General features: G+C 46.8%; 1 protein-coding gene across 1 annotated transcript in view; it reads left to right on the top strand.

Annotated features, from left to right (window-relative positions):
• Positions 1–12,521, top strand: part of TENM4 (teneurin transmembrane protein 4) — a 677,831-nt gene that overhangs the window by 627,576 nt on the left and 37,734 nt on the right. The window contains 2 exon segments of the mRNA XM_088459938.1: positions 431–680; positions 2,697–2,717. Of these exon segments, the coding sequence (XP_088316064.1) occupies positions 431–680; positions 2,697–2,717 (271 nt within the window).

The following is a 12,521-nucleotide window of genomic DNA, read 5'->3' as shown; positions in this document are numbered from 1 at the left end:
ATATATATATATATATATATATATATATATATATAATATATATATATTTTTTTTATTTGAATACTGTAATTTTTCTCAGCTTATAGCTTATCAGATTATCAAAAATACTTAAGTTCGTCGTAATTGTGGGGAAGATATTTTCACATGCACAGCAGCTTCCTATGGGTTATTACCTTATTTTATAGAAGTCGACTTTGTTACCAACTTTTTTATTTATTTTTTGAGTCTAGTACTAGACCTAATGCTTGTTGTTGTATCCACTGCAACATTTTCAAAGGGTGGGAGGTGAGAGGTGGCGACTGATGTTCTTGGTTTCACTTGTATGTGATGTGATTGGGCAGCCAATTGCTTGCCGCTGTCACTCATGACCCATTGCCCCCTCCTCTTATCACACTGCTGCATTGTTCCACTGTTGATTTGAATTTTGCAGGTATCCTGCACAAAGGAAACGGTGAGAACCAATTCATTTCCCAGCAGCCAGCTGTGATCGGCAGCACCATGGGTAACGGGCGGCGCAGGAGCATCTCCTGCCCGAGCTGCAATGGCCTTGCAGATGGTAACAAGCTCCTGGCGCCAGTGGCTCTGACGTGTGGGCCAGATGGAAGCCTTTACGTCGGCGATTTCAACTACATCCGAAGGATCTTCCCCTCCGGCAATGTCACCAACATCTTGGAGTTAAGGTATTTATAGCAAAGAAGAGAAACGAAGACGAGCCTTCCAGATATTCGCTTGATATGTTACGCTGAACAGCGTATTGTGTACACAATCTTCCAGGGTAGATGTTTTTAGGTTAAGGGACAAATTCAAATAGAAGCAAAAAGCTGTTTTCATTGGAAAAGTATCGCCGATCGCGGCTTTTCGCTTGGTCGGAACTTATCTCCAAATTCAATTCCAGCCGGTTTTTCCGGAAAGTCTTGCAATGTAATAGGCAAAAAAGATTCACCTTAGAATAACAGGAGAAAAGAAGGGCAAAATGTTTATTTTGGGGTGCAATGGAGGGGAAACCACTCGGAACCCTTAGGACAGCCCCCAAAGGACAACTGTGTCAAAAAATCAGAAAAAAAAAAATCATGAGAACACCCCAAAAAAGTACTTTAATTTTGGGGTGGCAAAAAAGTGGGGGGACAGGCATAAAAACTAGCTAAATAGACTTTTTGGGGTGCTGTAGAGAGGGGTCAGGTGTTTTTGGGATTGCAGGTGCATGTATGAGGGTGGTTTTTCACATTTTTTTAAAGTTCACTTTAGAGACATAAAAAGATGCTAGCACCCCATTTTCAAGGACCCCAAGTTTGCCAGGACTACTTATTTTCACCAAAAAATACTGCTTAATGCCATTGTTCACCACATGTACAAAGACCCCAAACACTTTTATTAGGGCTATTCGGTCACATATACATTGATCTCTAATGTTACTGCATCTTTTTGGGGGGTTCAGGCTGATTTCCCCAATTCTGACAGCCCTTACTGCCTGTTCTGAATTCGCCGCTTGCCGTTTTCGCGTGTTTTGGAATTGAATACGGCGAATAGCGGGGATGCGCATGATAAATTTCCTCGTCCAAAACATGCGATGTCGGCAAAAAGTCGGGCAGGCGAAACTTTTCTGCGGGTGCAAAACTAATTGGATACCGCCCTAAGAGTCAGACGCAAATAGTAATGCGAACAGAGCTTGGGTATATATGCATACCGCATGCGCCAAAGCAAGAAGTCTGTGGCCGCGCATGCACCAGATCAGGTATGCGCACAAGGGCAGAGTTCGCTAGTGCATGTGGACTGATCCATTTGTCGAGGGAGCACACGATCTGTAAAATGGGCACTTCTGGGTGGCGACCTTTAGAACGCACGGAACCATTGCGCCTTGTGGGGGTGACGTGGGTGTGAATGCCGGCTTACGTGCTCGCTCTTAGCACACGGACAGAAATTGTGTGCCTGTTTCAGATGAATGCTTTGCACAAAGGCTGGCATAACTCCAGATACTATTTACGATGGCTACGGACATAAGAATGGTGGGCGGTATAGGCTTCCCGTCGCAGACACACAGATTTTCAGAATATATGGGTGAAAGTTGGTTAGGCCAAACGGAAAATCGGGCGCAGAAGCATCGAACTCAGAATCAGCCCCTAAGCCAGAGATTCCCAAACGCGGTCCTCAAGGCACCCCAACAGTTCAGGTTTTAGAGTTATCCAGAGGTACTAATTAAGTCACCTGTGGTCAACATGGATATCCTTAAAACCTGGACTGTTATGAGGACCATGTTTGAGAACCTCTGCCCTAAGTGACTTAACTTTTTCATTCCAAAATGTCCCAACATAGAGGTAACATGGCTGATCTGTTGTTCTGGCCAAAGCTGGGTTACTTGCAACATGGACATATAGCTCATGTATTCATAGCACTTACATGCTGCCCTCTGGTTGCAGCTCTGACGTTCAGTCCCAACCTTATTTTCTATTTAAGCAATGCCATCCAGTCACCCCTACTCGTATTATAGATCCAGCCAAAAACTGACATGATGTAACACAGCACGTTACACGGACTAACCCCGTCCAATTCCTAATATACATACTGTACAGTAGAACGCATTAATGTCACTCTTGTTGTTTCCTTAACCCCTGTATTTCCTGAACTCTTACTAATCCCTCGTTCTCTCTCTCTCTCTCTCTCTCTCTCTCTCTCTCTCTCTCTTTCTTTTCTTCTATCAGAAATAAAGATTTCAGACATAGGTAAGATCTCTCTGTTTCTCTGTATTCCCTGAAGCTCATACTTTGCTGGTGACTTAATAATTGCGCAATACAGGAGTCACACAAGTCCACAGGGAGCATTGGGGCTTATGTATTAAGCTCTGGAAAGTGATAAATGACTAACTGTCATTTTTTCAAACACAGCCTGTAACATGACATTTAGGAGCTGAGTGGCTGGGAGTTTATCACTTTCACTTTCCAGAGCTTAATACATCTGCCCCCATTGTACTCATTATGCATTGGCAGAGGCAGCCATTTTGTGCACTGGACCAATGTTTAGGCTATAAATTCATAAAACATGTAATGGCGATTATATAGGCTTTGGTCTCCTGATCATGGGTTCAGGCGGCAAGACGGCTGTCTCCTTTTGTGTATAAATGGGGATGTTTGTTACGTCAAGCATAGTCATTTAGGTTTGGGAGAAATAGTATTTTGTGAATGAGGAACTTTAAATACTGTACATTGTTATAATTTGCTTTTAGCTATAAACCTTTGCGTTTCAGGAAGAACTCTGTGTGATGCTTAGGACAGTAAGCGCCCCTTGTAAGCCAATGTATCATCCCAAAATAGGGGAAACCTCTGAATTTCATTCATCCCCGATGGCAGCTTGGTTTAATGATCCCCACCTAAAATAAGGAATCTGGTTAATCAGAATTGCCCATGGCGCTTGTTTTTCAATAAAGTGTCCCTCCCGCCATAGCATACAGGAGTGCGTTTTAATGTGGAATGCGGGAATCCTGCGCAGTATATATCTTAGTGGACAGGTCACGCTGCCTCTTGTTGCTGGAAGAGGATTATACAGCAGCAATAGGTGATTATTTGTTACAGTCTGTTTAAAGGGGAGGTTATGAGAAGTGCAATCTCCATTTAAAAGGCTTTAATACTGCCCCCGAATCTTGCAGAATGACAGCGTTTTCTCGGGCAGCGGCCTTAAGGAATGCTCTGCTCTGCTACAATGGATGAGTCTGAGTTCTGGATTTAAATGTGCAAGGAACTACAATCTCCCAGTAAGGAAGTTAATTTGCATATTAAAGTCCTTTCAGCCTACGGGGTATGCAACAGTCATAATCCTCAAGCATCTCTGCTAGACATGGGAGTACCTCTGTTTTTGTTCTGCAGTAATAAGAATGTAACTACTCAATATACACTACGCTATTGCCAGGAATGTTCCTCTAAATGAGAATTGCAATGTCTAAACTGGCGAGATTATACATGACACCGTTAATCATTGCTAGGCATTGTGATCTAGTCACCTTGGCATGCCTTGCTTCCTCGCTAACGTGTGCTGCCACATATGGTGACGATGGATCGGAGGAATATGTCACCCAGCCCTCCTCATGGCTGAAACCTTCTCTTTAAGACTAAGCATTGTTGGCTAATTGCCCGGCTCCTCTTGATGCATACTCCAGGACATGATGGATTACGGAGTTATTTCTTGTTTTCCCCACTTCTCTGAAACAGCAATGAGCTGAGATATAAAACCCGTTCTAACTATGTGTCTTTCATGGCTAATTAGCTCCTCTGCCGTTTATGTAAGGAATAATGACTGATAGATATATTACTTCCCGCTCGATAGAGCAGCATATTTCTACAAAATCCACCAATCTTGATTAGTGAGGTATCACTGGACCAGATAGAGGGGTTCTCACAACAGCTTCCATCACTAAATGTTTATTCAAAGGCAATCTCATCGACTGTTGAGTACAAGATTAACATAGCATTTACATATATGTGTTTATATATGTAACTATGTGTGTGCATCCAAATATATTCTCCCAAACAAATGCTAATATTAAACCCCACCTCTTCCTAATGTCAGTAACACATGTTGGTTCCTGTATGACATCAGCTGCCAGCACAGTGTGTTAAATGGGAACCCCTACCTTACTGAACGATTACAATGGGAGGTGTACTGTACAATGACAATGGGAGGTGTACTGTACAATGACAATGGGAGGTGTACTGTACAATGACAATGGGAGGTGTACTGTACAATGACAATGGGAGGTGTACTGTACAGTGACAATGGGAAGTGTAATATACAATGACAATGGAAGGTGTAATTTACAATGAGACCTGTACAATGGCAATGGGAGATGTACTGTACAATGTCAATGGGAGGTGTACTGTACACTGGCAATGGGAGGTGTACTGTACAGTGGCAATGGGAGGTGTACTGTATGATGGCAATGGGAGATGTGCTATACGATAGCAATGGGAAGTGTACTGTATGATGGCAATGGGATATGTGCTGTACGATAACAATGGGAGGTGTACTGTACAATACTGTACAGTGGCAATGGGAGGTGTACTGTATAGTGGCAATAGGAGGTGACAATGGGCGGTGTACTGTACAGTGGCAATGGGCGGTGTACTGTACAGTGGCAAATGGCGGTGTACTGTACAGTGGCAATGGGAGGTGTACTGTACAGTGACAATGGAAGTTGTGTTGGACTTTCAGTTTGAAAAACATCATGGAAGGAATGTAAAGGGGCTTTGCAACATCCTGTACAGTACAATCCACTAAACCCCACAAAAAATAAAGTGTAATAGAATATAAAGTATCTGTTCAATTACAGGCAGATGGAATATTGGCCCTCATTCAGAGCCGTACGCTCTGAGCAGAGCGCACGCTCTGAATGAGGGCCGGGCTCCATTTTCATGGAGCGTCGTCCTGGACGCTCGTATAGCTGTGGGTCACCACCCACAGGCTATACGAGCGTGCATTTTGATGGCCGCGATGGTCGTGACCATCGCGACCATCGAAATTGCGAGCCGGAGCCTGCGGTTGAGTTTTTCAACCGCAAGCTCCGGAGTGATTTTGGCTCTATCAGAGCCAAAATCACTCCCACTGACATCACTAGTGATGTCAGTGGGCCGGCTTCTGACGGGAGGCGTTCCCGTGGGAACGCCCCCGTCAGGGAGGCACGCCCCCGGCACGCCCACCAAAGGGGGCGTGCTGTCAATCAACATTGACAGCACGCCCCCTTTGATCGGACTCAACGAGCGAAGGAAAGTCCTTCGCTCGTCGTGTCTGGCGCATGCGCACGACGGAGCTCCCTCCGTCGTGCGCATGCTCAGTGCAGACCATCGACCCACTTGCGAGCGGACAGCCGCTCGCGAGTGCGTCTGAATCAGGCCCATTGTTTTCCAGAATGTCAGGATGGCTAACAGACACCTTAATCACATGTCCCTTGGCCAGGTTTTTCTTTTGTACTATTAAAGTGAGAAGTGTCTGTAGAAGGGATGACATACACTCAAGATGTCTATTCAAAGAACTCAGGCCAAAGCCTTAATGTATACAGAGCTGTGCAGCATTCATTCAGGAATAACAGGGATCGCCTGCTAAAGTCCTAATCACAGGGATCGCCTGCTAAAGTCCTAATCACAGGGATCGCTTGCTAAAGTCCTAATCACAGGGATCGCTTGCTAAAGCCCTAATCACAGGGATTGCCTGCTAAAGCCCTAATCACAGGGATCGCTTGCTAAAGCCCTAATCACAGGGATCGCTTGCTAAAGCCCTAATCACAGGGATCGCCTGCTAAAGCCCTAATCACAGGGATCGCCTGCTAAAGCCCTAATCACAGGGATCGCCTGCTAAAACCCTAATCACAGGGACAGCCTTCTAAAGCCCTAATCACAGGGATCGCTTGCTAAAGCCCTAATCACAGGGACAGCCTGCTAAAGTCCTAATCACAGGGATCGCCTGCTAAAGCCCTAATCACAGGGACAGCCTTCTAAAGCCCTAATCACAGGGATCGCTTGCTAAAGCCCTAATCACAGGGACAGCCTGCTAAAGTCCTAATCACAGGGACAGCCTTCTAAAGCCCTAATCACAGGGATCGCTTGCTAAAGCCCTAATCACAGGGATCCCCTTCTAAAGCCCTAATCACAGGGATCGCCTGCTAAAGTCCTAATCACAGGGATCGCCTGCTAAAGCCCTAATCACAGGGATCGCCTGCTAAAGCCCTAATCACAGGGATCGCCTGCTAAAGCCCTAATCACAGGGATCGCCTGCTAAAGCCCTAATCACAGGGATCGCCTGCTAAAGCCCTAATCACAGGGACAGCCTGCTAAAGCCCTAATCACAGGGACAGGAATCGCCTTCTAAAGCCCTAATCACAGGGACAGCCTGCTAAAGCCCTAATCACAGGGACAGCCTGCTAAAGCCCTAATCACAGGGACAGGAATCGCCTTCTAAAGCCCTAATCACAGGGACAGCCTGCTAAAGTCCTAATCACAGGGACAGCCTGCTAAAGCCCTAATCACAGGGACAGGGATTGCCTTCTAAAGCCCTAATCACAGGGACAGCCTTCTAAAGCTCTAATCACAGGGACAGCCTGCTAAAGCCCTAATCACAGGGACAGCCTGCTAAAGCCCTAATCACAGGGATCGCCTGCTAAAGCCCTAATCACAGGGATCGCCTGCTAAAGCCCTAATCACAGGGATCGCCTGCTAAAGTCCTAATCACAGGGATCCCCTGCTAAAGCCCTAATCACAGGTATAGCCTGCTAAAGCCCTAATCACAGGGACAGCCTGCTAAAGCCCTAATCACAGGGACAGCCTGCTAAAGCCCTAATCACAGGGACAGCCTGCTAAAGCCCTAATCACAGGGATCGCCTGCTAAAGCCCTAATCACAGGGATCGCCTGCTAAAGCCCTAATCACAGGGATCGCCTGCTAAAGCCCTAATCACAGGGATCGCCTGCTAAAGCTCTAATCACAGGGATCGCCTGCCAAAGTCCTAATCACAGGGATCCCCAGCTAAAGCCCTAATCACAGGGATCCCCTGCTAAAGCCCTAATCACAGGTAAAGCCTGCTAAAGCCCTAATCACAAGGACAGCCTGCTAAAGCTCTAATCACAGGGACAGCCTGCTAAAGCCCTAATCACAGGGATCGCCTGCTAAAGCCCTAATCACAGGGACAGCCTTCTAAAGCCCTAATCACAGGGATCGCTTGCTAAAGCCCTAATCACAGGGATCCCCTGCTAAAGCCCTAATCACAGGGATCGCCTGCTAAAGTCCTAATCACAGGGATCGCCTGCTAAAGTCCTAATCACAGGGATCGCCTGCTAAAGCCCTAATCACAGGGATCGCCTGCTAAAGCCCTAATCACAGGGATCGCCTGCTAAAGCCCTAATCACAGGGATCGCCTGCTAAAGCCCTAATCACAGGGATCGCCTGCTAAAGCCCTAATCACAGGGACAGCCTGCTAAAGCCCTAATCACAGGGACAGGAATCGCCTTCTAAAGCCCTAATCACAGGGACAGCCTGCTAAAGCCCTAATCACAGGGACAGCCTGCTAAAGCCCTAATCACAGGGACAGGAATCGCCTTCTAAAGTCCTAATCACAGGGACAGCCTGCTAAAGTCCTAATCACAGGGACAGCCTGCTAAAGCCCTAATCACAGGGACAGGGATCGCCTTCTAAAGCCCTAATCACAGGGACAGCCTTCTAAAGCTCTAATCACAGGGACAGCCTGCTAAAGCCCTAATCACAGGGACAGCCTGCTAAAGCCCTAATCACAGGGATCGCCTGCTAAAGCCCTAATCACAGGGATCGCCTGCTAAAGCCCTAATCACAGGGATCGCCTGCTAAAGTCCTAATCACAGGGATCCCCTGCTAAAGCCCTAATCACAGGTATAGCCTGCTAAAGCCCTAATCACAGGGACAGCCTGCTAAAGCTCTAATCACAGGGACAGCCTGCTAAAGCCCTAATCACAGGGATCGCCTGCTAAAGCCCTAATCACAGGGATCGCCTGCCAAAGTCCTAATCACAGGGATCCCCAGCTAAAGCCCTAATCACAGGGACAGCCTGCTAAAGCCCTAATCACAGGGATCGCCTGCTAAAGCTCTAATCACAGGGATCGCCTGCCAAAGTCCTAATCACAGGGATCCCCTGCTAAAGCCCTAATCACAGGGACAGCCTGCTAAAGCCCTAATCACAGGGATCGCCTGCTAAAGTCCTAATCACAGGGACAGCCTGCTAAAGCTCTAATCACAGGGACAGCCTGCTAAAGCCCTAATCACAGGGACAGCCTGCTAAAGCTCTAATCACAGGGACAGCCTGCTAAAGCCCTAATCACAGGGATCCCCTGCTAAAGCCCTAATCACAGGGACAGCCTGCTAAAGCCCTAATCACAGGGATCGCCTGCTAAAGCCCTAATCACAGGGATCGCCTGCTAAAGTCCTAATCACAGGGATCCCCTGCTAAAGCCCTAATCACAGGTATAGCCTGCTAAAGCCCTAATCACAGGGACAGCCTGCTAAAGCTCTAATCACAGGGACAGCCTGCTAAAGCCCTAATCACAGGGATCGCCTGCTAAAGCCCTAATCACAGGGATAGCCTTCTAAAGCCCTAATCACAGGGACAGCCTTCTAAAGCTCTAATCACAGGGACAGCCTGCTAAAGCCCTAATCACAGGGACAGCCTGCTAAAGCCCTAATCACAGGGATCGCCTGCCAAAGCTCTAATCACAGGGATCGCCTGCTAAAGCCCTAATCACAGGGATCGCCTGCTAAAGCCCTAATCACAGGGATAGCCTTCTAAAGCCCTAATCACAGGGACAGCCTTCTAAAGCTCTAATCACAGGGACAGCCTGCTAAAGCCCTAATCACAGGGACAGCCTGCTAAAGCCCTAATCACAGGGATCGCCTGCCAAAGTCCTAATCACAGGGATCGCCTGCCAAAGCTCTAATCACAGGGATCGCCTGCCAAAGTCCTAATCACAGGGATCCCCTGCTAAAGTCCTAATCACAGGGATCGCCTGCTAAAGTCCTAATCACAGGGATCGCCTGCTAAAGCTCTAATCACAGGGACAGCCTGCTAAAGCCCTAATCACAGGGACAGCCTGCTAAAGCTCTAATCACAAGGACAGCCTGCTAAAGCCCTAATCACAGGGATCCCCTGCTAAAGCCCTAATCACAGGGACAGCCTGCTAAAGCCCTAACCACAGGGATCCCCTGCTAAAGCCCTAATCACAGGGCTCGCCTTCTAAAGCTCTAATCACAGGGATCGCCTGCTAAAGCTCTAATCACAGGGATCGCCTGCTAAAGCTCTAATCACAGGGATCGCCTGCTAAAGCCCTAATGATAGCAGAGAGCAGTATCTCAAGGGTGACATGCTCACTGACATGTGACTGACACACAGAGAGGTACGAGAGATATTTTACAGCCAATCTGCCCCAAATACAGTACAGGCTGACGGTGTGGTCATGTCATGGAGGTCATACTCTTTCATTTAAATGAGTTGGGGATCTGACTGGGGAATACTGTAGGAGGATTCCATTGCTTTGTCAATCAAATCCAGCTCTGAGCTCTTCATACATACCTGTACAAATATTAGTTTCCCCACAGGCAGCCCATGTAGCACAGGTGGTTCTGTGTGCCAGATATTCCTGTCTGTGTGCCAGATATTCCTGTCTGTGTGCCAGGTAACCCAGTCTGTGTGCCAGGTAGCCCTGTCTGTGTGCCAGGTATCCCTGTCTGTGTGCCAGGTAGCCCTGTCTGTGTGCCAGGTAGCCCTGTCTGTGTGCCAGGTATCCCTGTCTGTGTGCCAGATAGCCCTGTCTGTGTGCCAGGTAGCCCTGTCTGTGTGCCAGATATCCCTGTCTGTGTGCCAGGTAGCCCTGTCTGTGTGCCAGGTAGCCCTGTCTGTGTGCCAGGTAGCCCTGTGTGTGCCAGGTATCCCTGTCTGTGTGCCAGGTATCCCTGTCTGTGTGCCAGATATCCCTGTCTGTGTGCCAGATAGCCCTGTCTGTGTGCCAGGTAGCCCTGTCTGTGTGCCAGATATCCCTGTCTGTGTGCCAGGTAGCCCTGTCTGTGTGCCAGGTAGCCCTGTCTGTGTGCCAGATGTCTCTGCTTCCTAATGAGTAGATGGGCTGCATCTTCATCCTTACTGGATCAGCACACTGTGTCGTCGGTGGTATAACATGTCGACATTAAAATATGTTAAAATGTTGACAATGTATGTTATCTATCCCTAACCCTAATGCACATGTCGACATTTTCACAATGTCAGCATTCCTGTATACAGATGTGTCCTCATACACCTAGCCTCAATATGCCATGTGGTGCGAGATGCCGGCCACGAGTGAGCCGCCATGCCCCGCGCGACTCTTCTTTGCTCCGAGCGTCTTTGCTCAAAAATGTGTTATAGTCGCAATGCGATGCAACTGGGATGCATCAGGAGACTGCACTTATGGTACGATATATGACACTTGTATATCAGTGTGCAACTGAGTCTGTGAAGGAAGCACAACAGAACTTGGCGTGAAAAAAGCCGTGGCCGCTGCATTGTGGCGCTTTGTGTACAGATTCGGAGACTCAGTCGCACACAGATATACAAGTGTTGTATATGAAATTAATCAGCACAGTCTCCTGGTGAGTCCGATTCGCATTATCATTAAGAGGCATTTGCGGGTGACACCTGGCGCACGGGACTTGCAATGCTGAGAAGGGCTGTTAGGCGCGACTAGTGTATGAGGACACATCAGTATGTCGACATTTATTAAGTCAACATTTTAACCATGTCAGCATCATAAGTGTTGACATTATGAATATCGACTTACTGGCTGCATACTTACTGTGTATCGGTCTAACAGTGTGAAAGGATAGGGAATATGTTCTCTTGTTGTATATTCTAACAATTCATACATTGAATGAATAAAATAAATAATATTAGGCCTTTGCCTACTTGTGAGGGGATTGCACCATAGTGGCAGGGATTTTTATTCCACTGAAATGTTCAAACTGTTTTGTTTGATTTAGAAACAAAACAGAATACTTGGAATATGGAGATGCTGATTTCCTCTGTTCCGCCTATTACGTAAATCCGGTTATGCTGGAACTTGCAGATTATTTTCTGCTCCGGCTCTGCATGTCTTTGTTTCCTATGGACTGGAGTTAGGCAGCCTTAACAGGGTTAATTGCTATGCAAACGGGAAATGACTCCAGTGTACAAAATGGTATCAATTTGTCCCCTAATGAAGCGCAAAGCATGTTTAAAATGTGCTTTCTAAATGAGCCGGATCACATCTCCTCCTCACCTACTCCTACATCTCCCGAAGCCTCCGATGTAAACACCGTTCAGTCTTGCTGAACATCTCTAGCTCCATCAACAATAATAGCCAGCTGAACGTGTTACCGCAGACACCTAGGACTCATGTTTGCCTCTTTTTGGAAGTGTTTAGTTCCCTTTTTATATTCCGTAGATCAAACGCAGCTTCTATTCCACCTTCATTAAAAAAATAAGAATAAAAACCTCTAATTGTAACAGCTTGAAACAGATTATAAATTGCAGTGGTCTCTCTGCTTTCTCTGCCTAAAACGTATTATCCTTTATCTTCTCCGTGATGTTGCTGAGAAAGCCACACGGTAGTCTCATCCTCCTCCTCTGTGCAGGAGGTAAATTGCTTTTTATCCAAATTAGAGGCTTTTACACCGGCATCTTTCGACGAGAATAACTTTTGTTTTCCCCAGTAACTTTACATGGCAATAGAAAGGTCCTCAAAAGTTTTCTTCCCACTAACAAAAAAAGAAAAGTAGGATTTAAGTGTTCCCTGGACACCGAACTTCTGTGGTTTCAACCTTTGCTGAACTGCAACCTCCAATCCTAGATTTGCCGGCGTGTTTTAGGAAGTTGAGCAGTGTTGTGGGATTTATCAACCTCACCGAGCTTTAGACGTTAAGTCTGCAGTGCAATAAAATGTGTTGTTCAATATGGTGTCGGGTCAATTCTCTTGTGGACTTGTATGTGAAGTTTCTTCCACCTCTCCAGATGTATTCT

Source organism: Taudactylus pleione, unplaced genomic scaffold (assembly GCF_031769625.1).
Source record: "Taudactylus pleione unplaced genomic scaffold, aTauple2 ptg000954l, whole genome shotgun sequence".
NCBI lineage: Eukaryota > Metazoa > Chordata > Amphibia > Anura > Myobatrachidae > Taudactylus > Taudactylus pleione.
The sequence above is the reverse complement of the archived record's forward strand: the minus strand, read 5'-3'. Positions and strand labels throughout refer to the sequence as shown.